The sequence below is a fragment of the Scleropages formosus genome, chromosome 1 (genome assembly GCF_900964775.1).
Source record: "Scleropages formosus chromosome 1, fSclFor1.1, whole genome shotgun sequence".
NCBI lineage: Eukaryota > Metazoa > Chordata > Actinopteri > Osteoglossiformes > Osteoglossidae > Scleropages > Scleropages formosus.
Genome location: NC_041806.1, coordinates 47,501,140 through 47,528,203, shown reverse-complemented (window position 1 = coordinate 47,528,203; position 27,064 = coordinate 47,501,140). Strand labels below are relative to the sequence as shown.

At 43.3% G+C, this 27,064-nt stretch overlaps 1 protein-coding gene across 1 annotated transcript; it reads right to left on the bottom strand.

Annotated features, from left to right (window-relative positions):
* Window positions 1-607: 607 nt before the first annotated feature.
* Window positions 608-26,432, bottom strand: coq8aa (coenzyme Q8A, genome duplicate a). Its single transcript, XM_029256032.1, has 15 exons — window positions 26,340-26,432; window positions 20,065-20,205; window positions 19,612-19,932; window positions 18,382-18,448; window positions 12,446-12,520; window positions 10,470-10,595; window positions 7,538-7,623; window positions 7,023-7,163; window positions 6,450-6,531; window positions 5,556-5,649; window positions 4,750-4,891; window positions 1,843-1,950; window positions 1,670-1,735; window positions 1,494-1,580; window positions 608-1,185 (listed from the first exon to the last, which is right to left on the bottom strand). Exons 2-15 carry the CDS (start codon window positions 20,185-20,187, stop codon window positions 892-894), a joined length of 1,812 nt encoding a protein of 603 aa, XP_029111865.1. The 5' UTR covers window positions 20,188-20,205; window positions 26,340-26,432; the 3' UTR covers window positions 608-891.
* Between the last annotated feature and the right edge of the window lie 632 nt (window positions 26,433-27,064).

Genomic DNA, 27,064 nt, shown 5'->3' with positions numbered 1-27,064 from the left:
CAACATTCACACAAGATACCGTTTTTCTGGACTCCTGAATAGCATCCTTGTTACACAAGTCTGGTTTATACTGATAGCCCTCGCAGAGAGAATCATGAAGGCTACATCTTCCTCATCATCATCAGTCAACAAAGCTCAACATGATATCTTTCCTCAGATTGAGAAGTGAGGCTTTCAGATTTGAAGCTAAATCGGTAACAAGATAAACGAAAGGAAAAAATAACATTTGACATTTTTTCATGAATGTGTCAATAGTGTTTTCCTGATCATATGACACAACGTCAGACTTCCACACCTCGGGTACGCAGAAACACCAGTCAAAAACACCTGAATTTCGGCTGTCTGCTAAGGGTCTGTCAAAAACAGACCGTGAAGTGAGGGTACGTTACGTCTCAGAAAAAGGCAGACAACGGAAAGGTAACTTGCTTAATGGATATACCACCTTCTCCCTGCTTGTCAACAGATAAAACAAGAAAGCTGAGGAGCAAGCTTTAGAACCACATGGAATCATCATCATCATTCCATCCCAAAGATGGACAGATCAGTTACACCATGTCTCAGCAGATGTAGAAAAATCACACCTTTTCTGTACAATCAAAGCGCGTACACAACCACCTCCATCTCAGCTGACCAGAGAGGCACGTGGCCCAACAACACCGATCTCCTCTCTGACCAATCCTGGAGATGACATCTGTCATCACACTAATGAACTGTGTTGTCTAGATGGTTAAGTGGAAGGTAGCGAGAGGCCCCTGTGCGCATTTCGGTACAAAAGAGAAACGGAACGGAATTAAAGGGTTTTATGAAAGGATAGGGTTGGGGCCGAAGTTTAGTTTACATTCAACTCATGGGAGAGGAAAAGTTTCCTTGGCTATTCCCCAATGTCCACAGTCACTGATTTGTCCCCTCCTGCCGCTCTCTCCAGTACTTGGCGTAGGCCTCCTGGAACATGCCCTTGCAGCGCAGCTTGGCGTTGAGGCGGGAGCAGATGAGGAAGGAGCCGCCCATCTTGCGGTGCAGGGAGTAGGTCTCCTCGGGCGGAGGCGTGAGGCGCTGCTTCAACATCACGGGGATCAGGCTGTGGATGCGCTCCGTCGTGCTCTGCAAGCCAAAGTCGAAGGGCTCGTGGGATGCGAAGGCCTCGCCCAGGATCATCACCGCATCCACGTGGGCCTTCTCCATGGCCTGAGAGGGGGACACAATATATGCAATGATAAGGCCTTTCAAACATTTTAAATGTGAATCATTCAGCCTCACTTGAACAATTCCCAGAAAGCTTGAGCTTTTCATTAGTTTTCCTCTTTACTGGAATTCAGTTGTTTTTTTTTTTTTTTTAATTGGGATAAAGAAGAAAACTAATGAAAAGCTCAATGAAAGTTTAGTCTTTTTAACCCTACAATGGCTCTGCTCCAGCGGCAAACTGAAAAACAAAGTTAAGCAGAGGTTAGAAGGAATGAACAATAAAAACCTCCCAGCTGCTCAGAATTCTCTACCTTCGATTCATATCCCGTTAGAAACTTCATTTCTATCGATCGCTTCAGTACGCAGTCTCTGTCCCCATCTGCGGCGGCCTTGATGATCTGATGAGGATAAGTTAAGATGAGGCATGACTGTTTAACCCCTTAGGAACCGTACCCTCCTAATCCTCCCGGTGTCTACACAAGTCTACCTCGATGTACAAGTCTGTGAAGCTCCAGTCAAAGCCTCTTGTAGCTCCAAAGTCCAGCAAGGCAACCTGTGGGCAGAAACAACAGTAAGAGGAATGATGAGCTTTCCCAGCATTCACCCACCAACCCATCAGGCCACAGCTTAGAAGATTCACTTTGGGACACCAAACTTTACCTTGTGCGTCTGTGGGTCGTAGAAGAAATTGGACCAGTTGGGATCGGTCTGCATGTATCTGAACTCAAAGAGCTCCCTCAAGCACAATATGAGGATGTTCTCGCAGATCTGCAATGGAATAAAAATGATCAGTAAAAACAAAACATGTAAGCCCACAGAACTAGACTGAAAAACAGCTCCTTTCCTGAAGGGAGCATCCGAAAAAAATTACAGTCCAGACTGTGTGACCCCATCACTTTCATTATGTGTAATATTCCCCAAAATACGTAACATTTCCGGTAACTGCTTCTGTTTACTTTGTGTTAGATTAGAAATTATTTTAATTTCTATCTCAGCCTTCTGCCACCTCAGAGCCGTCCGGATACCAAAGACCAGTGATCACTGGGAGGAGTAGGACACAAGAACAAGCAGAGTGTTTCGTTCCAAATTCTCCTCCAGTTTATTGTATGTTCACAAAGATTATATACTATTTTGCAGAACAAAGAAATAAGTTCTCATTAGTTTAGAAAGTGAGTCAAGGTCTAGGGACAAGACTGTAAAAGGTAATATTAAAATTATTATTATTATTACACATAGGGAGGATATGTGATATTCCAGTTGCTTTCATTTGCCCTAGAGCATAGACAAAGAGAGAAAAGTTAAAACAAGAACTTCATTCTTGCACACACATTCTTAACAGGTCCGACACACACACACACACACACACACACACACACACACACACACACACACACACACACACACACACACACACACACACACACACACCAGAAGAACAGGGAGGACAGAGAGATACAGGTGGAGACGAGACACGAGAGCCATTCATTTCTCACACTTTTGCTTTCACTAACAGCTTTACTCTGTGGGTTTTACTGCATCGTATTCATTTTATTTGATCTGAACCCCATTACACTATGCAATGCTGTTAATCTCCACTTAGATTTGCTGATGTGTGCAATACTATTTATTCAGTATTGTCTAGTCCTGTACTATGTATACTTTATTTGTGTGTTGCACTCTGGGAGCTGGAGAAATCAAATTTTGTTACTGTTTGTATCTGTTGCGGTGACAACAACTCAAGTCAACTTTGACAAAAAATCCCCATATATTATATGAACCAGAATTGTCAAGTCCCCCGCAGCCAGCACATCGGCGACACCTGCCGTTTCCTAATGGGAATGGCAATAAAGAGGGAAGCTGAGGAAGCCCAGATGCGGAACCTTGTTTTGCCTCCTTTGTTTCCTAGCGAACCGCGCCACAGTAAAACCCTTCCGATATCGACCTTTGCCTGTACATTCCTGACCTCGTTCTTTGTCTAGCCCTCTGTACTACGTTTGCTGATCGCCTGACCCACGCCTGTCCCTCGACTTTGCTTTTGGATTCCGATTTGGCTTTATTAAACGTCTGGTTACGAAACTCTGCACCTGAGTCCATCCTCGCAAAGTGCAACCATGACAATAATGATATATAAACAAATACATGAATACTAAGTTGTATAACTATAATAGGGTTTGTTTCCCCAATTTCACACATTATTCATTTTATAGAATATTGACAATAATAATTAACAATAATTAACTTTAAATACAGTACAGTATCACAAGTATGTTTTCATGTAAGACCATTTTTTCCCCCACTTTTCCTTATAAACCCATTTTCCTTCGCTTTTTTCCACACCAGTGGAACACTAGGGGTCGAAGTTCACAGGATACAAGTGAAATGAAACACAGTGCTGCAGTGGTTTGGAGTGGGTCCTCCTCTCCGGTGGGTCTGGGGTTCGAGTACCTCTTGGGGTGCCTTACGACGGACTGGCGTCCCGTCCTGGGTGTGTCCCCTCCCCTTCCAGCCTTACGTCCTGTGTTGCCGGGTTAGGCTCCGGCTCCCCGCGACCCCGTATGGGACAAGAGGTTCAGAAAGTGTGTGTGTGTGTGTGTGTGTGTGTGTGTGTGTGTGTGTGTGTGTGTGTGTGTGTGTGTGTGTGTGTGTGTGTGTGTGAGTGAGAGAAACACTGATTGGTTCACCTTCCTCTGCAGTTTGCTGCCCCATCACTAGATGGCCCTTGACAACACACTGAAAACTGTACTACTCTTTCCATTACACCAAGCCTCACATCTGTTGACTGCCTGTCCTTTAGGTCACCTGTTGCCACCAGTCAACACCATGCAATTTGTGGCACCAGTTTCTTGGCGTGGGGTGACGCAGTGTTTTTACACGAGCCTGGCCAGATGGGGTTTCATTTCCAAAGGTTAAAGAGGAAGTGTGAGTGACTTCCAGTGTGAAGGCGGTCAAGGAAACCGGCAAACGTGGACTTCCGCTGTCTGAAGTGCCGCCTAATGTACAATCAGACAGGAACAGCAACAGGGCCGAATCCAGACTCATACCGCAGTAGTGTGCCACAGCTCCACGTACTCTGGACCCTCAAGTTATCCTAAAGATCAGGCACCTACTGCAACATTCAGTCCCATCGCTCTAGAGTCAACAGTCACTTGCCACTTTGACTTAGTGTCACAATTCTTTTTTCTCCTCTTATTGACCAATTTGGGTTTTCACTTCCTGGACAATCTTAGGGATACAATATACTGTCACACTTCCACTTTCCCCACTTATGTCAACTGCTTGTGCAGTGCAGAGTCACTGGAGTCCACAGTTTATACTGGAAACATAGGTTGTGAAGCAGGGTACATGGGACATCAGTCCATCTCAGGTCGATCTCTCTCTCTCACACACACACATTCACTCACACTATGGGAAATTCAGAGTCACCAATATACATGAAACATTTTCAGCCTTTAGACTGTGGGATGAAAACCAGAGTACCTGGAAGATAGCCAGAGAAACACAGGGAGAAAATGCAAAACCACACAGGCTGTGACGGATTCAAACTCAAGCTGAACGAACACCTCTTACCTCATTCTTGAGCTCCTGGGTGAGGTTCTCGGCCTTGTCCAGTGGGAATCCCGGCACCAGCTCTGTGGTGAGAACGTGTCGGCTGCTGAGCTCATCGATCACCTCCGGCACGTAGAAAAAGGGATGGTCCTTCAGGAGCTCCCTGTGGGTGATGCCACACGGCTCATCAGGTGGACATAATGGGTATTACGGCGTGACTCGGCACATCATGGCCAAATTAATAAGCGCTCGGGTTCCTTATCCACCTTTTCATTCAAAACCAAATTGTATCTAAATTAAATTAATATTTCAGCATTTGAAGTAGGAAATTACTTGTTGCTTAATGGATTTCAATTTCACAAATTGAATTTTAGGCAAAATTAACACCAAACACTAAGTGGACACCTTCCTCAGCACCCACCCACATTCAGTGTTCAGCAGACAAGCCTAAAGTAGCCTTAATTATTACTATTAACCCCCCAGTCTCCCCTGTGAGTGTCACAGTGGGGTTGAGCCATCTGACCGCAGACTGATTGAACTCATACTTCTTGGATCGCTCTGTTATTTCCAGGACAGCTATTTCTGACAGCTGGAAGTGTACAAACAGCTCGCCTTCATATCGAGTTACGGCCCCCAAATGCCATCCAGAACGCCAGCATGGTTATTCTTAGCTCTCAGCTGCGGCTCTAAGCCCAGAACGGGGAAGCCACGTTCCCGTTCCTCAACTCAAGGATCAAACTGGCATGATGGAGAACCCTATGTGACCTGTTGACCCACAAGTACAAACCAGCACGGGCTGTCCCCCCCCCCCCAGCTTCCCCACTCACTTGAACTTTTTAGCGCACTTGGCCTCCCTGACGTAGTCGCACTCCAAGGCGAGCTCCCGACTCATCACCTCGATCAGGTGCTCCGGGAACAGGCCTGTTGGAGGGACCGGCAGGAGGGAGAGAGTGACGCCTTCAGGACACACCTGGTACTTCCTGCTCAACATCACGCTGAAGCAACTGAGCCACAAAACATGAAGTCAGTGAAGTGTGTGGGTCGGTGACCTCATATCCTACTACTTCTCCTGATGTCAGTAACAGAGCTGCTGCTAAACAGGGATTCCTGACAGTCTGCATCACGCTTTTACTGACAGAACATCTGTTTAAAGGGGTATAGGGATGGGTTGTGTCTGGGGCAGTGGGGGGGGGGGGGGGGACTTTGACCTTGGAGTTGAAACACCCTGGGGGGCCTATACTTAGCACAGGAGTCACTGTGGTTACCAGGGTCTGAAAAACAAACACTGGCTCAGGACAGTAAGGTTATTACAGCAACCTGCTGTCCACACTAGACACAGAGGGATGAGAGAAAGGCATTTCCACTTTAAAATATAATGGGGGAGAATGGGGGCAGGGCTAAATGAAAGTGGGTGGGGCTGAGAAGGAGGGAGAGGAGCTTAGGTTTATTCAAGAACAAACACATTAGGAATATCCCACCCCTCACAGCTTCAACTGCTGCCCTCTGATACACTTCCCCGCTACTTAGGCCAACCTGCCACATTTAGGACTACGGGGTTCGAAAGCACTGGTTTAGCCATTTTTACCTGTGTACACTGACATGGCTGAAAAATTTGGCTGAGCCGACTGACAGAGTCACATGTGTAGATCATTTACTGCAGCAGGAGTCTAATTTTCTTCAAATTCGAATTTGTTTTGCGACTGCACCCCCTGCTGGCTCACCTTCAGGCAACGCGTTGCTCATGTTGAGGACAGTCATCAGGTTGTTGACGTCACTGTTGATGCTCTGTGCCACTCCAGGGTACTGCAAAGGGGCCGACAAGAGGGCTTAACCCAGGAAATGCTCACCATGCAAACCATTAAAGAGGTCTAAAAGGAAGTTTTATAATGACCCATTTGACCACGGAAACATGGGAAAAATACACAAAAGCTCTGCGCTATAATCATATCACATCTACAAATGCTGAAGGTACACTAAACAAGTCAGGTCTATCAACAGAAACAGCCAAAAGAAATGAAGTTAGTGGATGGTTTTAACTTTGGAAAAGTGAAATTCAGTGTTTTCCCACCTTTTTAGGAGTGAAGCACTTAATATAACAGTATAAAATGTTTCTTTTCCTTCTACTATATGCACTAGTTCAAAATTCAGATTCACAAATGAAGGCAGTGAAATTTTTTTGTTTAAATATACAATTTTACTGCATCAGTGTAAAACTTATCACTGTAGGACAGGGTGATTGCGAGAAGCGCTTCACTGAGGACAAAGGTAATGGCCCCCCAGGTGGCCGCACTCACCTGGATCTTCATGGCCACCTCCCTGCCGTCCTTCATCCTAGCCAGGTGCACCTGACCGATGGAGGCAGCAGCAAACGGTCTCTCCTCGAAAAAGTCCAGCTTGTCCCTCCAGTGGGGGCCCAGGTCGCTGTTCAGTGCTTTCTGGACCGTGGGAAGAACAGCAAGGACTTGTAACGACCGCTGGGTCCCACAGGAAGAGCCTGCCACCAAACCCATGCCCAGCATCCTCCCCAAAAGTAGCCTAGGCCTCCAGCGCTGCACCTAGGGTCTCCTTAACCACTACGCTATGGTCAGTGAGACCCAGTGAGTCACTGCCTCCAGGGCCCTGCCTATTCTAAAAAAAAAAAAATCTCACTGTGACATGTAAAAAGTGAAATAAGCAGAGACATCCTGTACTTGTACCGCCCTGCATGCAAACGAATACTGAAGAACAATTAGAATCGGCTGAGAGGGGCACATTCACATGGTACCGCTGACCCTCTGTACCCTCTTCCGACGTGAATGCAGCTGCTCACCATCATCTGCTTGATGGGCATGAAGTCGGCACTCTGGCGAACCCGCTCAAAGATCTTGGCCAGCTGAGGGTTGATGAAGGCATCGTCTGCGGAGCAAGGCGGAGAGATCAGTAAGGGAGAGCAGGACAGTGACCTCCACCTTACAGGGACACTTCAGTGAACACTGGAGACACAATCTTTGGCTTTCTGACATTTGATTCTCCAGAACATTACTATTACACTTCATTTAGTTGACACTTTTCCAAGTCAACTTATATTTTTACACACTAAGTTACTCATTGACTGTACCATTTATACATTTGGATAATTTTTACTGCATCAATTCAGGCTAAGAACCTGGATCAACTGATTCAAACCTGGGTGAACTGTTAAGCAACAGCTCTATCTGATATGCCACCTGTTGCCCCATCTCACTTTTGCACAGCTGAGAGAGGAATGTAATCGATTTAATATTTAATAAAAAAAAAAAAAAAAAAAAAATGGCATCAAGAAATTAAGATGTAATCTATCATTTAAAATGAAATTAAGGATTTTTAAACAGGGGTAAATGAGCAAATAAAATTAAACTTTAAAAGAAGTGTCACAGGAGGACATGGGTTTTGAACCTGTGTGACCTCCCATTCCAAAGGTGGCAACTCTAACCACTACACCACCTACTGCCCCATGCTTGGGCAACGTCAGTGTGGATGACAACAAACTGCTTCATTTGTAGCTGCCAACTGACAGCCCTGGAAAATACCCGCACGATATACAGCAGCAAAGCATTGTGGGTGGGCCCAAATAAGCCATCAACCAGAAAGGGGTGCTCAAGGAGAACAGCAAAAACAAAGACTATGGAGAAGAGAAAACACAAAGGTCAATGGTAGTTCAGGAAATGCAGATAATTGGTCTACTCCAACCTAGACTAGTCAACAAAGAATTTGATGCACTTCACTCAGTGTGATCACTCGACAATCTAACAATGTGTATGAGAAAGGAGCTCAGAATCAAACTGGGAAAACGTTCCCCTATTGTCTGAAAGTATCAACTGAAGAAACGATACCGACAGAAAGAAAGATCAACATTTGCCCTTTATCTCAGACAAAGAAAATTGATCGTCCCTTTCCATCTACCCTTATCGCTAGAGGTGATACGGTAAGACCTCCTTGTGTTGACTCTTCCATCAATGCAATCAAATCCGATACGAGGTATATTGCTCTAACAGGAGATCCCATCGACCTTACTGATTTACATTTATTCACTTAGACACTTTTCTACAAAGCGTCTTACAACGGATACTATGTAGTGTTACTAACCCACACACCTTATTCACCAAGGTGACTTACACTGCTACATACACTACTTACACTGGGTCACTCATCCATACATCAGTGGAACATACTCTCTCTGTGTCACTCACACACTATGCGGGAACCAGAACAGCATGTCTTTGGACTGCGGGAGGAAACCGGAGCACTCGGAGGAAACCCACGCAGACACGGGGAGAACATGCAAACTCCACACAGACTGAGTGGGGATCAAACCCACGTCCTCTCGCACCACCCAGGCGCTATGAGACAGCAGCACTACTGATGTCATCTTGTTTGAATGTCCCTGACTTCCTTGAGTAAAAACCCTTTAACCAGTTTCACCTAGAGGTCTCCTCATGTACTCTTCTGATGAAGGATAGCTACAGCTTCTGGTGGAGCGCAGTATCACTGCTTCACACACGCCAACTCACACCCAGTGTTTGTGACTGTGGAGAGGATACACCTTCAACGCTCCAGTGACAGAAACTTCAGTGTCACAAACCGCTCCTCGATAGGAGTCGCCCTCCTGATAACACACACACCGACGCACATGTGGGTGGAAACGAGACCAAACTCCTCACGAGGGAATCCGTCGGGATTCTCCCTCTGAAATAGTAAATGTTCAATGACAGAAGAGCCGTTTTCTCACAAATCAGAAAGGTTTTACCTGAAGCTGAACCCAAAATGATGAAGAGTTAGAAAGAAAGGGAAAAAAAAATAAAAATTTAGCTGTGGCATGTGTCTAACGTGTCAGTCAACATGTATTATTAATACAAGCGGGCTAAAACCCATCAATGAGTTTGGGTGCTTAAAAATGTAACAGAACAAGAAAGAAATACCTGATTTTATAAAACAAGGAGATGAGGCAGCAGGACGTGTGGAAGATAAAGAACTGGAGCGAAGACCAATAGGTTGTACGATCAAATCCCAGGAAGGGAACTGCTACTCTACATGTAAAAAAGTACCAAAACGGTAATGCTTCAGTACATACCTGAGTAGGCCACCACTGGCTGCTTTCAAGGCATTAATTTTTTTTTCCCCTAGGGGGCTTGTTTGGGGATTGGAACCCTCACTCTACTGTTCAACCAGTCATCCCAAGATAGAGACTGACAGGTGCACATGGCATGATCAACATGGGTGTGTAACTGTCGCCTGAAGGGGGAGCCAGCACACCTTCTGCGGGGAGTCTAAGGGGGGTCTGTGTGTAAGGCAGAGGGCAGGAGGTCTGTAAAGCTGTGCTGACACCACCCCTCCTCTGCCCTGTGTGGAGGAGAGCCACTTTAAGTGGCCCCAGGCCCTTGGGGGGTGAGAAACAACACTGCATGAAGTCTGGCTGCTTTTTACGTGCCAGCAGATTCCTTACAGGAGTGACCCAGATAGGCAAACAAGGGCGGAGAGGGGGAGGGCTACGACAACAGTCAGACATGTCAAGGGCAGAGCCTGTGTGTGGGGGGTGGGTGACTTGTGTTATCACATTAAGCACAGAGTGGTTCATGCACAACAGATATTAGCCACTTAAACAGCTGGAGATTATCAATCTTTTTGGACCCCACTTAGGGACGTAAACATGCAACCTCTTGATCTATCAACCACCATGCCACCTGCTGGGGATGCAGAGTCAGAGTCAAAGAGAAGGCCCTCACCTTGGATGCTGAGCATCTGACCCAGCTTGAGGGCTGCGCCGCGCACCTTGCACAGCGTCCGGACAATACGCTCTGCATTGGCCTCCGACAAGAACGGGCTGGAGTCCAGGACGGACTTCTTGTCTCCTGAGCAGAAAGAAATCAACTAGTCAAACGGTAAATTCTGCTTCAAAAAAAAAAAAAAAAAAAAAACACATTACATTAACAACATTAACTAATATTTTGGCATGATATTTATAACCAAGGGATGAATTTTCTTCTGCTAGGAAAAATGAACATTTAACCTGCATGATAACTCATAAGGTGCTGGACATCTCTTCGGACCATGAATTTCTTGTACAGTGGTAGCTGACCATACTTTAAAAATACTGTAGTTCTTGCCATTGTGTTATGCATGTCATTGTATTCATAACAAGCTGCTGTTTGTTTTCATGCAACTCAGCGTAGCTTATTAAAAAAATTAAAAGTAATGTACATGGTTTTATACTTTTATAACACACTGATACAAACACACCAGTTTGCTGCTCTCCTCCCTCTGTCTCAGACTGACCATCACATTTTCATTATTCCAGAAGCCAGATATGATTTACCTCTATTCCTGCAGACACTGACTTTGACAAGTTTTCTCTTTGGGTTGCTGGTTGTGAGAGGAACCCAAATGCCACCTCCTGTTGAGGGGCTTGGGCATACCCTAGGGAATGTGGGGTGGCAGCAGTCTATTTCTGGGTGTGTTGTTGAAGATGTGGGTCCAGATTTACTCGTTAATCCCCATGTGCCATGCTGTGTCAAAGACCATTACACACTGACACAAAAAGGAACTCGTGGAACACCTGGGTGGGCGGTTCCACGGAGCTGGTGGTGGAAAGGTGAAGGATAGTGAAAGATGGTAAAGGGTGCGTGGCCAGAGGTTTGACCCTTGCAGAAATGAGCTCAGAGAAGTCAATGTGAAAATGTCAGGGAATGTTATTCCGGATATGATAGTTAGCAGTAACTGTCAATTTAAAATAATAGTAATAAAAAGTCACTCAAACATTTTATCGATGATTACTCTCAAATTGTGCCCCTCCCCCATTTACTCAGGTTCCCTTTATCTAATATAGATTTCAGTTGAAAACCTGAAAACACAGTGTCAAAAATTTTGTAAGAATAGAGGAAATCAGGAAGGGGCAAATACTTTTAGATGGCACAGTAGATTTTTGCACTCTAAACTGCCCGCAGTGTGCACATGTGTGGCTACCCTGCAATGGACTGGCATCCTGTCCAGGGTGTACCCCCCTAGTCTTGTGCCCTGTGATTCTGGGATAAGTACTGGACTGCTGTGACCCCGACCAGGATGAACAGCGAGTTAAAGCGATAAAACTGAGTGAATGAGTGAGTGAGTGAGTGAGTGAGTGTTCCTAAGTTACACTGTGGCATATCAAGGCCAAAACTCAGAATTACAAGTTACAAGTAGTTTTTATTGTCATTCCTCCACACAGCTTGTGTACAATGGAGCGAAATGTTGTTTCTCCGGAGACCATGATGCAAGACAGAACACAGCAAAGCAGAATGACTATGTTGCCAAGGTTTGAAGACTTAGTGGTACATTCCTGTTAAAGCCAGGCGTAATGAGATGATGCCAAAACAAATGACACTGAAAATCTGAAAGGTTCACATCCCTTGGATCAGGAGAGATGAGCCCTGTCAGCCATCGGCCGACGACAAGCAGGGCAAAGCACTCAGGCTGATGACTGACACGATGCATTGGTGCCCTGTCTTGACAGCTGCAGACCAACACTGCAGACAGTCCTTTGTGAATTATTTTTGATTGTTAGGCTACGACAACATTCTAAAGTCCCTGAGCTCAAACCATCTATATCCTCTAATGTCCATATACAGCAAGGGTACAGTGTATCCAGTTTAGCGTAAATGTACATGTGCCACACTGAACATTATACATCATGACATGGCAGCTTTATGAAAGTTTCCTCTGTTACCATTCCTCTCCTCGGACCTCAGGCTCTTCTTGGCCACCTCCGCCAGTGCGCCGATGCCCAGACCGACTGCCAAACCTGCATACAATATACAACAGAGTAAAGAATAATCATAACAATATCACAATTAATCGCACATATGGGCTGTATAACCCTTGAGCAAGGTTCTTACCCTAAACTGACCAAGTAAAATCACCCAACTGTATAAATGGGTAAATAATTGTAAACACCTTAGTATTGTAAGTTGCTTTGAAGAAAAGCATCAGCTGAATGGATAAGATGTAATGTAAATATAACTTGGTTGTCCCATGTTCCAGTTCTCATGGGGTTTGTGGGATGGGCTTTTTAGGTAGTACCATTACCATCCTGAGATGCAGACCCATAGTCAAGGTTGAGCAAGTGCCCAATGGATTTCACCACACTTCTGAAAGACTAACACCAACTAAAATAGCCTCTTATGATTAAGCTGTAATGGAAACATGCAAAAATTAAAAGACAAAACAAGAACTGAGAGAGATGTATGGTACAGCTTAGACTGGCATGTATAACATGATGGATCTTAGAACAGGGACTCTAGATGGACAAAAATGCAACACAGCAATATGCTCGCAATCCCTGAATGTCACTAAAATGAACCACACAAACACTACATTAACCACTGAAGTTGCAATAACTAGAATCTCTCACTCAGAACTGCTGAATCCCTCTGAACATTCAGGAGAGATGTGGGTTTGAAGCAGATGTTTTGAGACTCTCGATCTCTAATTTGCACCATGAACTCTCACAATATTATCTGCCATTTGAAAAAGAAAAAAAATGAAATGTATATAAATTCTATACACACATTTGAAAAGTCTGCAATAAAAAATGGCAGTACTGAACTGGGTGACTACTTTGAATCATGTCAGCACCTATATCTCTTCACCTGTTAGTGAAATCTACTTTGTTTACTGTCACGTTGAATGTTGCATTGGAGAAAACCTTCTGCTCAGTGAATAAATATAAATGCATCATCAAACAACCTGGATTTTCACTAGACACACTGGTATAATGTGTGCAGGATTATTTTGTCTTTTTACATTTTGTGCATATTTTGAAAGACACCCACACAAAAATTAAATGCAATAAATGTATATGGCAAGAAGGAATAAAGGTACTGCAGGTAAAACACCCAAAAACACAAAAACATCATTGTGCAGAGAAAGATTAAGATCGGCACGTGTTACTGGGCCACTTCGAACCACGTGGTCCGACAACAAAAACAAAGAGCTGTAACAACACGGTTTGAGAGTCTTATGTTGCGCAACTGCACGCTTACATAACCACGGCTGTGTCTGGAGCTGAGGAAACCCTGGAAGGAGTTAAAAATGTGGTGCAAGGAGGCCAACCAACACAACTTCCTTTTAAACCGCTGGCTGCTTGCTCAACGCAACTGTCAAGAGCTCACACAGCAACAGTAGAGAAGTGATTTGCACTTCCCATTGATTTTCACGTATTAACATTCAGCAATCATGAGGGGAGGACCTTGGCCAACAAGCCTGCACCTTTACCTTTAAGGCAAGCCCAAAAAAACAATACCACGCTCGATCAATGATTAACCTGCTCATTCTTGTTTACTTCATCTGCTGCTCAAGAAGGCGGACACATGGTACTGTGTGGTGGAGATTTAACAAAAAAAAAAAAAAAAAAAAAAAGCATGTGCTGGGGCCTCCTTCGTACCACACTGTGCTCGACACTTGTGTACTGGTGCATTCTGACACCTCATTTCTTCCTTCAACAAGACTTCACGGACAGCAGACACTGGTATTCACCATCTGCCCAGAGCAGCTTACACTGCAATATCAGTCTACTCACTTTAGGTTTACTCATCGATGTAACAAAATTACACTACCGAATGTCATTATTGCAAGTGCATTTGTGAATAAATACATCAAGTGGTCCTCAAGTTACAACATAGACAAGTTACGAGCATCCCAGACTCGCAACAGCCGCCGCATCAACTTTATTACAATATTTTCAAGTCCTGACGTTCACATAAGAACTGCCACTCCATCTGCTGTACGACAACATAGGGCAATATTAGAAGCTGCACTGCGGCAAAGTGCCGTATTTCTTATTTTTAGGGTCTTGGTCAGCATTTGGGAGTCTAGCAGTGATTTTGTTTTATTAATAAAACTCTTCATTTGTGATTCCTTTCAAGACACTTTGTATATAAAATGGCTGACAAATGAAAAGTAAGTATTGAAGTGGGAGTGAAAACAATAGTGCAACGTGAAAATGTAGTAACAGTGCACCGTACTACTTTAAAATGAGTGAAAAACACAACAAAGCCGTACTATCTAATGTAGCATCCATGCATGTTGTTTACATACCCATGCAGTTCATATAATGTAAGGGGAAATCAAAAACTGTTCCAACCCCATTGTAAGCTGAAGTCAACATGCATACAAATGAAGGTGAGAGACTGCTAATATTTATTAGCTAATAATATACCAAATGACATGCATCTGCAGGCTCTTGCTCTCAATGCAGGTGTTCCTTGGGTCTCTGGCGTCCCTAATGAGTGCTGAGTAATACAGTCATGTCATCATTATGCGGAATAGCTTTCTCAGCCAGCACCCGCAGCACTCCGTCATCACTGAGCTCCATAACACAACCAAGTTAGGACAAAGACAAGAGCTCATCCCGCAGGCCTCTCGTGCCTCTTTGAAACAGCAGCACAAAAATCTTCCATGTTTCCATTTCCCAACTTAAACATGTATGAGTGAATCCAGGTGCCTGTAAAGCCAGATAGCAGATCTGCTCAGGAAGCAAGGCTCCCACTTCTGCACCACCACAGAGATGGGAACAGGAACTCATGGGAGTGATTAACCCGTCCACAACTCCCATTCAATGCATCCCATACCGAGCCCTGTGAGGTTAAAATTTACCATTAATCGTGCACTGTAAGCCTTTACTAACGCTGACTCTTAACAGACAGTGTGGCGCAGGCAGCACCGGACCAGTGCTGTTCTAGGCAACTAAACATCATCACTGAAACGTGCTGAACATTGGACTCTGTTCTGAGAGAAATACAGTTTTCAAGCTATGGGTAAAACACTGACAGTAAACCACTTAGGCCAGGGTCTGTAAAAAGGTTTGTTAACTTACTGGTACAAAATCCATCATTCTGCAGAGAACATGATTCAGATAGATCCACGGAACGAATAGTATAACCCAGAAAATGGCATCCTGAAGGACACGCAAAACGGGGCCATCACTATCAAACAGAGGGGAGCTGTAATAATAGCACATGATCAGAGAGAAAGGCTGCTGTACATTTACATAGTCATTTAGCTGACGCTTTTCTCCAAAGCGACTTACAGTGTTATTCTACCTACAATTATTTACCCCTTTATATAGCTGGGTAATGTTACTGGAGCAATTTTTAGGGTAAGTTACCCGTTTTCGCTTGGAGGTCTGACTGTGGTTTAGTTTCAGCTGACCCTCACGATGGAACTTAATCCCAGGGGCAAAACTCTACAACACAGCAGTTTCTTTTTCCACTGCATTTGCAAGTATGCAACGAGCCTCCGCTGAGCTCCCGCCAAACAAACACAAGAGTGCACATAAGCAGCAGGCTGTGATTAAGTCATAGTTTATATGGCTGCTGTTACACTCTTGAGAGAGTCATTGAACTGTGTGATTTTATGAACTTTATTAGATATTTACATAAGTTGCCATGGAAAAAGAATCCAGGCTAAATCAATAAAACTCTGAACTACAAGATCACTGATCCAGAGGAGTCTGGTAGGTGAGATGATCAATCCAAGATCTCTAATCTACAGGGATGCAGTGGCTGGACCAAAGGTCCACAAAGAGCACGCAGCCTGTACAACACTCGTTCATGACTAACCTGCTCTGATCCCCACGTGGACCCAAAAAGCAAGGACATGTGAGGAGGGCCCTACACGTTGGCAGGGGATCATTTCTCACTGTGCCCTGTTTGGCCACAGCTGGCTGGACACTGGCCTGAAGAATTAGGTGGCAAATTAGCTACTGATCCAGTGTGCAATAAGTTTGAGCAAAAATGATCTGGTAATTTTCAGCATACCTTCCTATCAAGCTGAGAGCAAGATGACTAAAAATACCAACTGAATGTCTGTTCTACACATCAGTTTACAGCAAGCCGAATTCTACTCCTGTTTAGAACAGTGTTTTACACAATCCATTTTCCTTAGTTTTTCTGATTTTTAAAATTTTTCACCAAGTCTGGCCCATGATTGGTCAAAGAACAAATGAGCTCAGAGACCTCAGGCTGGTCGTGCCTCACCATGGTCAAAACACACCACCAAACCTTCTTTATGGTCGGATGCAAGTACAAAAACAAAAAGAAGTGAAGATAAGCTTATTTCCAAGGACTGGACACTATTAAGATGTTTAAGGACTCAAGTTAATGGGGGGGGGGGCAAAGACAAACCTACTATTGTCAACCATGGATGAGTGAGCATGTTTACAGTTTATAATCCTTGAAGTATGTTGGTCAAACCAGTTAAGTAAGAAAAAAAGTGCAGCTTTGCTATTTAATAATATTTCTAAGGAACAGCCACTGAACTGTTTGGACCTGGTCAAAATGGTTAAATATGTTTTCATTGCATCTTTAACAAGCAACACCAGATTAAAAAGTCATTAGGAACCCTGTCTAACTGTTCTGCAGAGCCACATGTAATGTAGGTGGACATAATGATTATAGGCCACAAAACTTTAATAACATCTATCTTAATAAATCATACTGATAACATTCAATTAATGGGAAACTTAAGGTGCAAAACAGAGCACGAGTCATCCATTACACAGTGGTGGGGGGATTTAATTCTAAGTTAACTTTGAAGCATGTCTGAGTTTTGGTTCATTTTAATACAATGTAAAAGACATACAGTTGCATTAAATGAAGTGGCTAACTTTCACTTTCCCATGATTATGTCTGGGAGGAACATGCTAGAAAGACTGTTTTCGGAAGGACCACATCCAGCTCATTAGTACTTTAATTTGAAAAAAATAATTTGTTTAAATGTTCAACCTTCAGCAAGTTACACTTGTTTTAGATTGAAACACTTTAATTTTTAAGAATTAAAACAACCCATCACATGTGAAAACGATTTTGCTCAGCACCTATGCCCCTTTTTCCGTGATCTCTGAAAAGAGAATGTAAAACGCAAGGTAGCTGATGAAGTGTACTAAATGATGTGCATGCGCTTTATAGTACTGTTGTGTAAGCAAATGTTAAAATAAACCGTGTGAAAAGTAAAGAAAATTAAACTAGTACCTGCATTACTCACTGTGCAGTCAGTCTGCTGTTGGTGTGTGAGGAACAAACAATCACATTTGCTTCTGTCAGATACTTTATTTAAAATTTATTTTTAAGGAATTAAGATGCATTGTACTCAGTGGTATGTATTATGCAAATCTTTACTCTGTTCACTTTGATAGTAATCCCTTGAGAGTGTCACAGTATTCATGATGTTGGTGTATACAGCATACATTTTCATCTCACCTTCTACTGTAAATGTATCCTGCTTTTCCATATGCTACAAATACATAATGTACACATTCGTTAATTTGTTAGCCAGAAATTGGTGGAAGCAGTCTGGGTGAAGTGCCTTCCTCAGTTGCATATTATAAGCATTGATTTCCTGGGATATGGACATAAGCCACATTTCTTAGCTACTGCATCGCTTGCTGCTCATAACTGAAGATGAAGTAGTCCAGATGGTTACTGAACACGTAATAGCTCATTCCAACAAGGGAAAACTACCTGATCAAACATGAAGACATACAATGTGGTGTATTCTACACTGTAAAATGATAAATCTTGGTTCATAATCATGACACGTTTTAACAGGTATCAAACCAAAGTGGTGGACAACTGTATACAAGAGTTGTAATACCACAGGTCTTACCTCCAAAATTGGCCAGCCTCCCTAAACGTGTAACTGGTACTTTTCGCTCCCGGGATCTTTCACTGAGCTTTAAAAAAAAAAAAAAAGGGAAGAACACAAAAACAAAATAGGAGCAAGTTTAACAGAAATAGTGTAACAGTTAACAGTAAGTTTTGTTTGCAGTACGGCAAAGTAATTAATTGTTATTTGTATATTGCAATTAATAATACATAAATGAATGTTATTCCAAACATTCAATAACTGATCTGAGTTACTTTAAAAAAATAAATAAATTAATTAATTAATAATCTTACAGCCTCACAAAGTCATTCGCTCAAGGCAACAAATGAGGGTAAAGACAAAATGTATATTAGACTGCTAATTCAGTGTTACTTTTCTCCATTCAGAACAGGGCTTCGGAACGCACATCACATTCCCCTTTTTATTCCATGTTGATTCCTCTTAATCGAAATATGCCAAAATTTTTGTGTGTGCTACACAACAAGAAAAAAGGTGTAAAATATCAAACTTTCACTTGTAGGTGTATAGATGACAAAATATTTGAGACCTTACAGTTAGTTCTTGCATATTTCAAATACTCTTCTTTCTTGCAATGAAATTTCCCGTTTGTAAAGACGTGTTAAGGAAATGATGTCACACATAAGTTGCACAAAAGCGAGACTGAAATTGTAGATAAGATTTGCAAAATAAACTAAAGTATCAAAACATGCAACACAATCAAATCTGAACTCATGCTAAACTATTTCAAATAGAAGATACAAGACAACACTTGATTTAACACATAATTAAGGACACCAACATATATTCTACACATATAGAACCATAAACTGGTAAAACACTTAAAAATTAGAATTAACTCAGAAACAACTCCTCCTTTAACTGGTATATGTATAAACCATGATAATGACTCCTATGGCTGTTTTGGTCAGGCAGTTTTCGGGGAGCTCTACATCATCATACGAAGTGAGGATTCGGAGCAGCTGGTATAGTGGTTAGAGCTGCTGCCTTTGGACCTCAAGGTCAGAATCATACATCCAGCTATAGTACCCTTGAGCAAGGTACTTACCCTAAAAAACAGTTCCAGTAAAATTACCCAGCTACATAAACAGTTAAATAACTGTAAGTAGCTTAACATTATAAGTTGCTTTGAAGAAAACCGTCAGATAAATGAATAAATGTAAATGGACAGAGTAGTAGGACAAATACAGAAAATAGAGGAGAGACACATACCATTTGCCTGTGGGGTTTGATTTCACTCCTCTTGGCCTCCCTGGCCTTCTCTATGTCTTCTGCTGTGAGACCGCTCACTGATGAATGGTCCTGATGGTAGAAGCGGACTGGTCCAGAGAACTGCTTGCCTGGATCCTTGTAGCCCTCAAAGAGGTTGCTGCCAGACTTTCTGGAGTCGTGGCCAGGTGGCCGGGCAGGCCCAGTGCCTGCAGCAGACTCTTCCCAAGAACTAGTGCGATTCTCCTCAGCTCCGGTGTAATTGTAACAGGAGTCCTCATGTGGCCCAGTGTCAGAAATGTTCTGCTGCTGTTCGTTAAAGCCCTGAGATACAGAGGAGCACGAGTGAAGGAGTATACCACAGCTTGATGACATAAAAACCACTCCTCGTGAGACAATGGGAAGCTGGGCAAGGAAAGTAAGACCTTTAATAAGGAACTATGCACTCAGACCCACCTGCGCCATCCTCGCAGCCATGCCCAGGCCCCCTGAGCTACGTAGTGCGCTCGCCTGTGCCTCCACTATGGCCTGGCTCAGCTTGGCCAAGCCACGTGCCAGCAGGATCATGTCGCCCGCCATGATGGATTCTGTTCACACCTGTGCAGACGGACATTAGAAGAGCTTCAGAGGTGAGTAACCGTGACTCACAGCAGTATCACTGCTGATTTAGCTTTTTTTTGTAACCCGGGGTGATTCAGCTGACCCAAAACCAGAAATACCATTCAGGACTCCACAAAAGTTTGCAACATCCTGCATTTCAAGAAATGTTACACACAGGAGGAAAAACACCAGTACAGCACTACAAAAGTTTACTTACTAAAGTATCAGATAACCTAGCAGGAATTCTTATACAGTGACCACTGGGTTTGCATCTACCCTGCTTATGCTACAACCAGGTGTTTAACCTGAACTCAACACAAGCTTTGGGATCAGAAGTAATAGCTGAACGAACACAAACTAAGGACAAGATGATACCACTGAGCGATACCACTGATCAATACCACTGATCAACAGAGAATGTACACACTCCAAAGAAGCAACACAACTGTTTCTGAGCTGTGCCTGCCTACCAAACTCACAGCTGCGGTTGTAGCTCATTTCAGCAAAGACACGCCTTCAAGAGGTCAAACCTGTTTACAATGACAGCAGCAGACCAACTGTCTAATCCTGCAGACCGGAGGACCGTGGTGACGGATTGCAAAGGAGTTCACAGACAGTCCCTTTGCACAGAATGGGGAATACTGCCTCTGAAGGGCAGTTATTCCATGAGTGTGTTTTCTGTAAAATTAATTTCACAGGGCCATGAGAAAATACAAGAAAAATAAATTAAATCAAAAAATCTATACATTTATAGCTGGGTGAAAATTTTGCTTTATTGTTTATTAGTATTTAGTATGGCGTTACTATATATTAACACCAGTATTAATGAATCTAGAGCACATGAATGTATAACAGCCAAGCATAACATACAAAGGGGAAAAAATTAGACACAAGACAGAAAAACACAGGTGTCCTGAGGACCATTTTCTGAGCTTTGGCTTGGAGGAAAGACTGTCTATGCTGAATCGGTCTGGCCCTGTTGCTAGTAATCAGGATTAAGCTCTGGCCTTGTTCCCGGGGTCGCTGACCACTAGGAGGTCAATTTATTCACTAAATAAAAAAAAAAGGATCACCACACATCAGACAGTAAACACGCAAAACTAGTTTAACAGAAGACGAGATCAAAAATATCCAACACAATCTAACTTTTTTAAATTGGTAAAACTGCTTTAATGAGTAAAAGTTTTTGTTTCATTGATTTATGCATAGCATGCTAAATAGACTGCATTACCCACAAAGCACCACTTCTCTCTGACACAGGGGGTCAGAGATTTTAAATGTTGGCTAGTTTCACATAAATATGTGGGCTCTCGCTCTGAATCACAGTGGTTTTCACACAAGACAATTCCCTCGGATTTGCATTCCAACATTAAATGATACATCTGCTTCTATGCAGTATAACTAACTAACAGTAAACCTTTCTGTGCTGTCAGCAGCATGAAAACACTTTTAAAATAGAAAATGTTTCCAAAAAGATAAAGAGAAATGCATTTTGTTGTATTTTACACTGTGACAGCCAGTCCGTTTCACTTAGTTCAGTTTCTACGTGTCTTGCAGAGATATGAGAAGCCTGATTTAAGATCAGTCTACCCAATGGCATCCATCAGCGATGCGTCCTGGGTTCTTCTCAAACCTCCTGAGCCACATTCCCAAGTGGGCAAAATAACCCCGTGTGCTTTGGTGGGACAAGAACGTGACGCCAAGCGATAGTACTACCAAGATGAAGCCCCACACATCCTGGGTTTTGCATGTAACCCGGGTTCCTGTGTCACGTTCAAAACAGGTAAGCCTTGGCAAGTCAGAAACCCAGACATGCACACACACAAATAATCCCTGACTGTCAGTGTACCTATCAAGAGAAATGGACAGACTGCAAATGAAGACAAAATTGCTGTTCTGTTTGCTGACATTAATTCCCTTCCCTCCCCACCAACATAACACACACACACATGGGACCATGGCAGGATCCATCTGAGCTTTCTGATTTTTTTAATGTGTGTCAATTTCACCACCAGGTGGCACTGTCATTAAAGTATGGCACCAGAGAGGATTTACTGCCTAACTGCTGCAAACACCGCCTCGAAAGACATGTTTGAACTCCCAGCAGACAGTCTGTGTGGGGCAGTCTCACAGAGATCCATTAAATGGATTAAAAGGGCATTTATGTGGAGGCGCACATTTTTTCTGCACTCCGCATTCCTGGCAAGTGCACAGAGGCACTAAAGAGAGCCGATTATGAGCAGATTAAAGATGACTCCGGTGAGGGAAGGAAGGTGGTCTGGTGTGGACTTATGGCCAAGGTCCAACTTCATCTCCTTCTAAACCGTAAGGCTTCTTTCTCCAAGCACTTGGGTTCTTCCTACCCCAACACACAGAATGAGAAAGACCAAAAATATCAGAGGCAGCTGGTAGTGTAGTGGTTAAAGCTGTTACCTTTGGACTCAGTGGTCACAGGGTCGAATACCTCCTCCAGCCATAGTGCCCTAGAGCAAGGTACTTACCCTAAGTTGCTCCAGTAAAATTACCGAGCTGTATAAATGGGTAAATAACTACAGGTAGATCATCACTGTAAGTTGCTTCGGAGAAAAGCATCAGTTAAGTGAATAATTGTAAATATCAAACAGGCTGCAGAGCCTTTTCTTCCACCTAAACAGGTGTGGCATGACATTCCTGCACTACTTTCCAAGCAGGGAAGTCTGGTCCCTCTGTGCAGGCAGAGGAAGCGCGTCCAAACACATCCCCATATTTTCAGCAAGCAGGGTGTTTGTTTCCAACACGCTGCGCTGGAGTGTGCGAGCAACACGATGAAGCCCAGCAGCATTACATTTACTCATTTATCTGATGTTTTTCTCCAAAATGACTTGCAGTGTTAAGCTACTTTACAATTACTTACCCATTTATACTCACAGGGAGCAGCTCTATCCATGACGCTACCAGCTGCCCCCTAAATATACAATATCCTGTTGATGTCATTTACAAGAAAGAAGTAGGAGGATAAAGATACAGCAGAAGGTATCTCAGGAGTTTAACAAAATAGCAGCAGCTCTAACCTTTAGCAAAGAGGAAAAAAGGAGAGGATGTCTTCTGTGTAAACTCTGCATAAACTCTGATACGTCCATTTGGAGAAGGCGATGTTGGGCTGTTGGTTAAGCAGAGACCAACACGTCCCAACGAGCACCGGAAGCACCGCGGCGAACATATATCGTGGGATGTGTCGGGCCTGTTATCTAAATCTACAGCCAAAATCACCAGGATGTGACTGGCCTTTTGTGCAAAGAAAAACTTCCCAGTTTGTACAGAGGAACCATAAATGAGGAAGTATATATAAAAAAAAAAAAAGAAGCAGAAATATCCCAAATCGGGGGGGGGGGAACAGGTTTAGGACCATAATGAGAATCTGCATTTTATTTGCCGTCTCTCCCTCCCTCACAGACTGGAAAGCCTTAATAAGAGATTATCGTAATTAGAATGTTTCACTTGATGTCACGCTCTTTCGACCCTGCCTGTCCTTTTGTGGCCGGTACCAAAAGTGTATTACAGTGTTTCCAGCCAGGAGAATATTGCTTTGTTTACCACCAGGCCTTGCAGCACTCATGTTCTCCAGCAGGAAAACAGTGGTGCCATTGCCAGCGATGACAGCATTTCCCCACTGCCAGATGCATTCAAAGGGGAGGTGACAGACCCTTCCAGAGATGTGCTCACAGACACATCAGCGCGCTACATTTAGAAGGCGGTCGCCTTTATGAAGAACGACAAACTCGGGCTAACATTTAAATGGAGAAATCCTCAGGGCCAAGCACTAAAGATGAGAATGAGAAATAAATGAGAAATACCATCCAAAGAACTGATAGGCCACCACTGAAAAAGCCAATGAGATAGAAAACCTGTTTCCAATGAAGGTGAACAGCATCACCTTGGGATTTAATTACACCACGCAGTATAAAATTATGCTTTTACCCAAAGTGACTGACACAGCTTAAAATTTCATTCTTCTACCTATTTTTAAACCTGGATATTTATGGAAATTACTAAGGTTTACTGCAAACCTCAAGGGCTGAGTGCACCAGTAGGTTCCCACGTGGCTGGAAGGGCATATGCTAAGCCTCTGCACGATTCCTCTTTAATGATACTGCTTCAGCATCCGTGTTTTTCATGGAGGACACTGGAGAATCTTCCCTGGACGTAGCTGTCCAAACCCAGGAACCCACTCAGCAATACTGCAGCGAACTCTACGTGGCCTTGGAAGAACCACCAACCACTGCGGCAAGTGCCTCATGGCACGGACCACTACAGCTGCACTCTACTGCTCAGGTGCCTCACCAACCATCTAAGAAATAAGGCTCAGATAAGTGAAAACAGCTCAGCATCAAGATTTTGCGGCCCCAGGTCAGGTCACTATTAGTTCTTCACAACACGAAGAACACATGCAATGACCTTCTCTTGCAAACTCCTAACAATCTTATCAAGGTGTGAGATTTCCATCTCAGCTGTGGCTGGCTGTTAATGTGGAATCTAAGTCAATGTTTAACATGGACCATTTTTATTATGCCCATTATTTTCAGACTTTACAATAATAGCATCATTAATAACGTCACAGAGAGGAGCCATAGAAGCAAGGCTGATCATAACAGGGCCCTGAGATACCACATTCTCCCTGTGCTAAGCAAAAACACCAGGGGTTTTTCCATCATATATAAGTCGCATTTATTTTTCTATGGAAATTTCATACAAATGTATGAAGTGTAGGTTTCTAGAGGAAAAGACTGTTCGCCAAGACCTACTGCCCCACTTGACTTGCAGGAGGAGGTGTAGACACGAATGTGGAGACTGCACCCAGGAATCAGCGAAAACCCGTTATGCCGAACCGGGGCTCTGGAAGTTGCCGGCATGTTCTTGATCAGATGTCACCCTGGACCCCGGTGACACACGCGTCCTTGACATACATAGGGCTCCATGTACCAATAGGGATTCTTGGACAACAGCAGGAACCCAGACTTGATGTTGGGTTTGACACAACTAGCTGCCATTTAAAGCCAATTGGGGGTTGGGGGGACGACTTGGTTCATAACCCTTCAACACCATGCCCTCATGGACATGTGGACATTTTAAACATTGGAATTTAGAAGTTAATTTTTACTTTCCAGCTGAAGGATGACAACAAAGTCCCAAAGTCCTGAGAAAAACACTATCAGTACACAAAAGTACACAAAATGTAACCATAAGTATACTATACTATAGTATACCACTTGGGACAAGCAGTTTCAGACAGTGTGTGTGAGAAATTATTTTCATCTGGTTTCCTTACTCAAGTCAAGGCTGCTGAGATTCCATAATCTCTAAATCACAATCAGCTCCTCTCTGCCATAAAACATTAGTAAATGTATAGTAAATGTATACTGTAAACATACACACAGTGAGTAAATGTATACTGTAGCATATACTGTAGAATACTATATAGTAAACTTATTTTTATAGTTATATAAAAAAAATGATATTGCTTATTTCAAAAGTGTACTTATTATGTGTAAAACAATAATCAGAAAATCTAGGACTAGGATTACTAGGAGGAGTAACCAGCAGCATCAGGCAGCATCATATTTTTACAACCCAGGTATGAAAAAAGAAGACGAGCTTTCAAGTTATTATGTTTACTTTAAATCTAGGAGTCAGTTTTCCCCGAAAATACAACCCTCATCCCAACACAACACTGGTGTCTGACGAGAGAGCAGAGCTGAATTGAACTTGGCGCGCGGCAGAGAGTCTGAGCCATTTTGACAACCTGCTATTATTATGCTTGTTTTATATGTTGTTTTTTTTGCGGACGGGGAAAGAGTCCTTCGTTATTTTAATCTCTTTTCCAGGGGTCTAGCCGATGGTACCTCGCACTAGTCACGTCGCACATGGACGCCCGTGTTACTCACCCTTGAAGTTCGAGAGCTGCGCAACGGCGCACGGCTGCATGAGCTCACAAACACAACACGTCCTGGCTACATCTTGCAGTAGTCACAGTAGCAATCTCTCGCAAAGCACGTCAGGTCAGTACACCTTTGGTTCGGTTATTTCCATATAAGTACCCGTGTGCTGCCCTTACGTGAAGGCTTATTTTGTAAAAAGTTTTAAAGCACACTTACCGCAATCTTTGTAAAATATTTGCTGAGCTCTGCATACGCCTTCCTCTCCCTGCTGTGTGTTTTGAACCATGAGGTCAAAGCTGTTTACCAATTCTGATTGCAGGACGCCTGATTACAGGACGGCGAAAAGCCCGCCTCCTGGCTGATCCTATTGGCCGTACAGCTTTAGAGACACCGCCCTTATTTTTGTGGTCTTGTCTGTCCGTCGGTTTCTATTGGGCAAGAAACTGTCAGTAACGTGTGAACAAGAGCGTCTTAAAATATACTGCCTCATTGGTCGATCCGCCGTCAATAAAATGAAATATGCCGCCCTTTTTTGTCTCGACCAATGAAACGATCGACAGACGGAGGCGGAGAAGCCAGTCAGAGCCGAGATTACTAAAACACTAGACAAGCCCACTGTACTCGTGTGTCCTTTAAATGGTGTCTGTTCAGTGTGGTACAGCGTTTCCGTTGAGCGAAAACGTGGCGAAGAAGCGCTGGTGAGACTGATTAGGATGAGTTCACCGTGTCGGTGACGTAAGGCGAGCATAAGTATCTTATTATATTAAGATTAAAAGAACTGGAAGCATTTTTACATCGTTATTCAAATAAAGTTAACATATTACTCGGGTTTCTAAAATACGTCATGGAATAATTTTAAAGCAGGCAATTCGCGTTTTTTAAAGAAAGCATCAATTAAAAAAATATTGCAGCGCCCAACATTCATCATGTTTATTATAAGA

Coding starts and splice junctions, on each gene's coding strand:
- coq8aa (XM_029256032.1), bottom strand. CDS start 20,187: ATGGCGGGCGACATGATCCTGCTGGCACGTGGCTTGGCCAAGCTGAGC. Junction 7,164..7,537: donor TGCCCATCAAGCAGATGATG/GTGAGCAGCTGC, acceptor CCCACGGTCCAG/AAAGCACTGAACAGCGACCT. Junction 5,650..6,449: donor GAGCAACGCGTTGCCTGAAG/GTGAGCCAGCAG, acceptor TCCCTCCAACAG/GCCTGTTCCCGGAGCACCTG.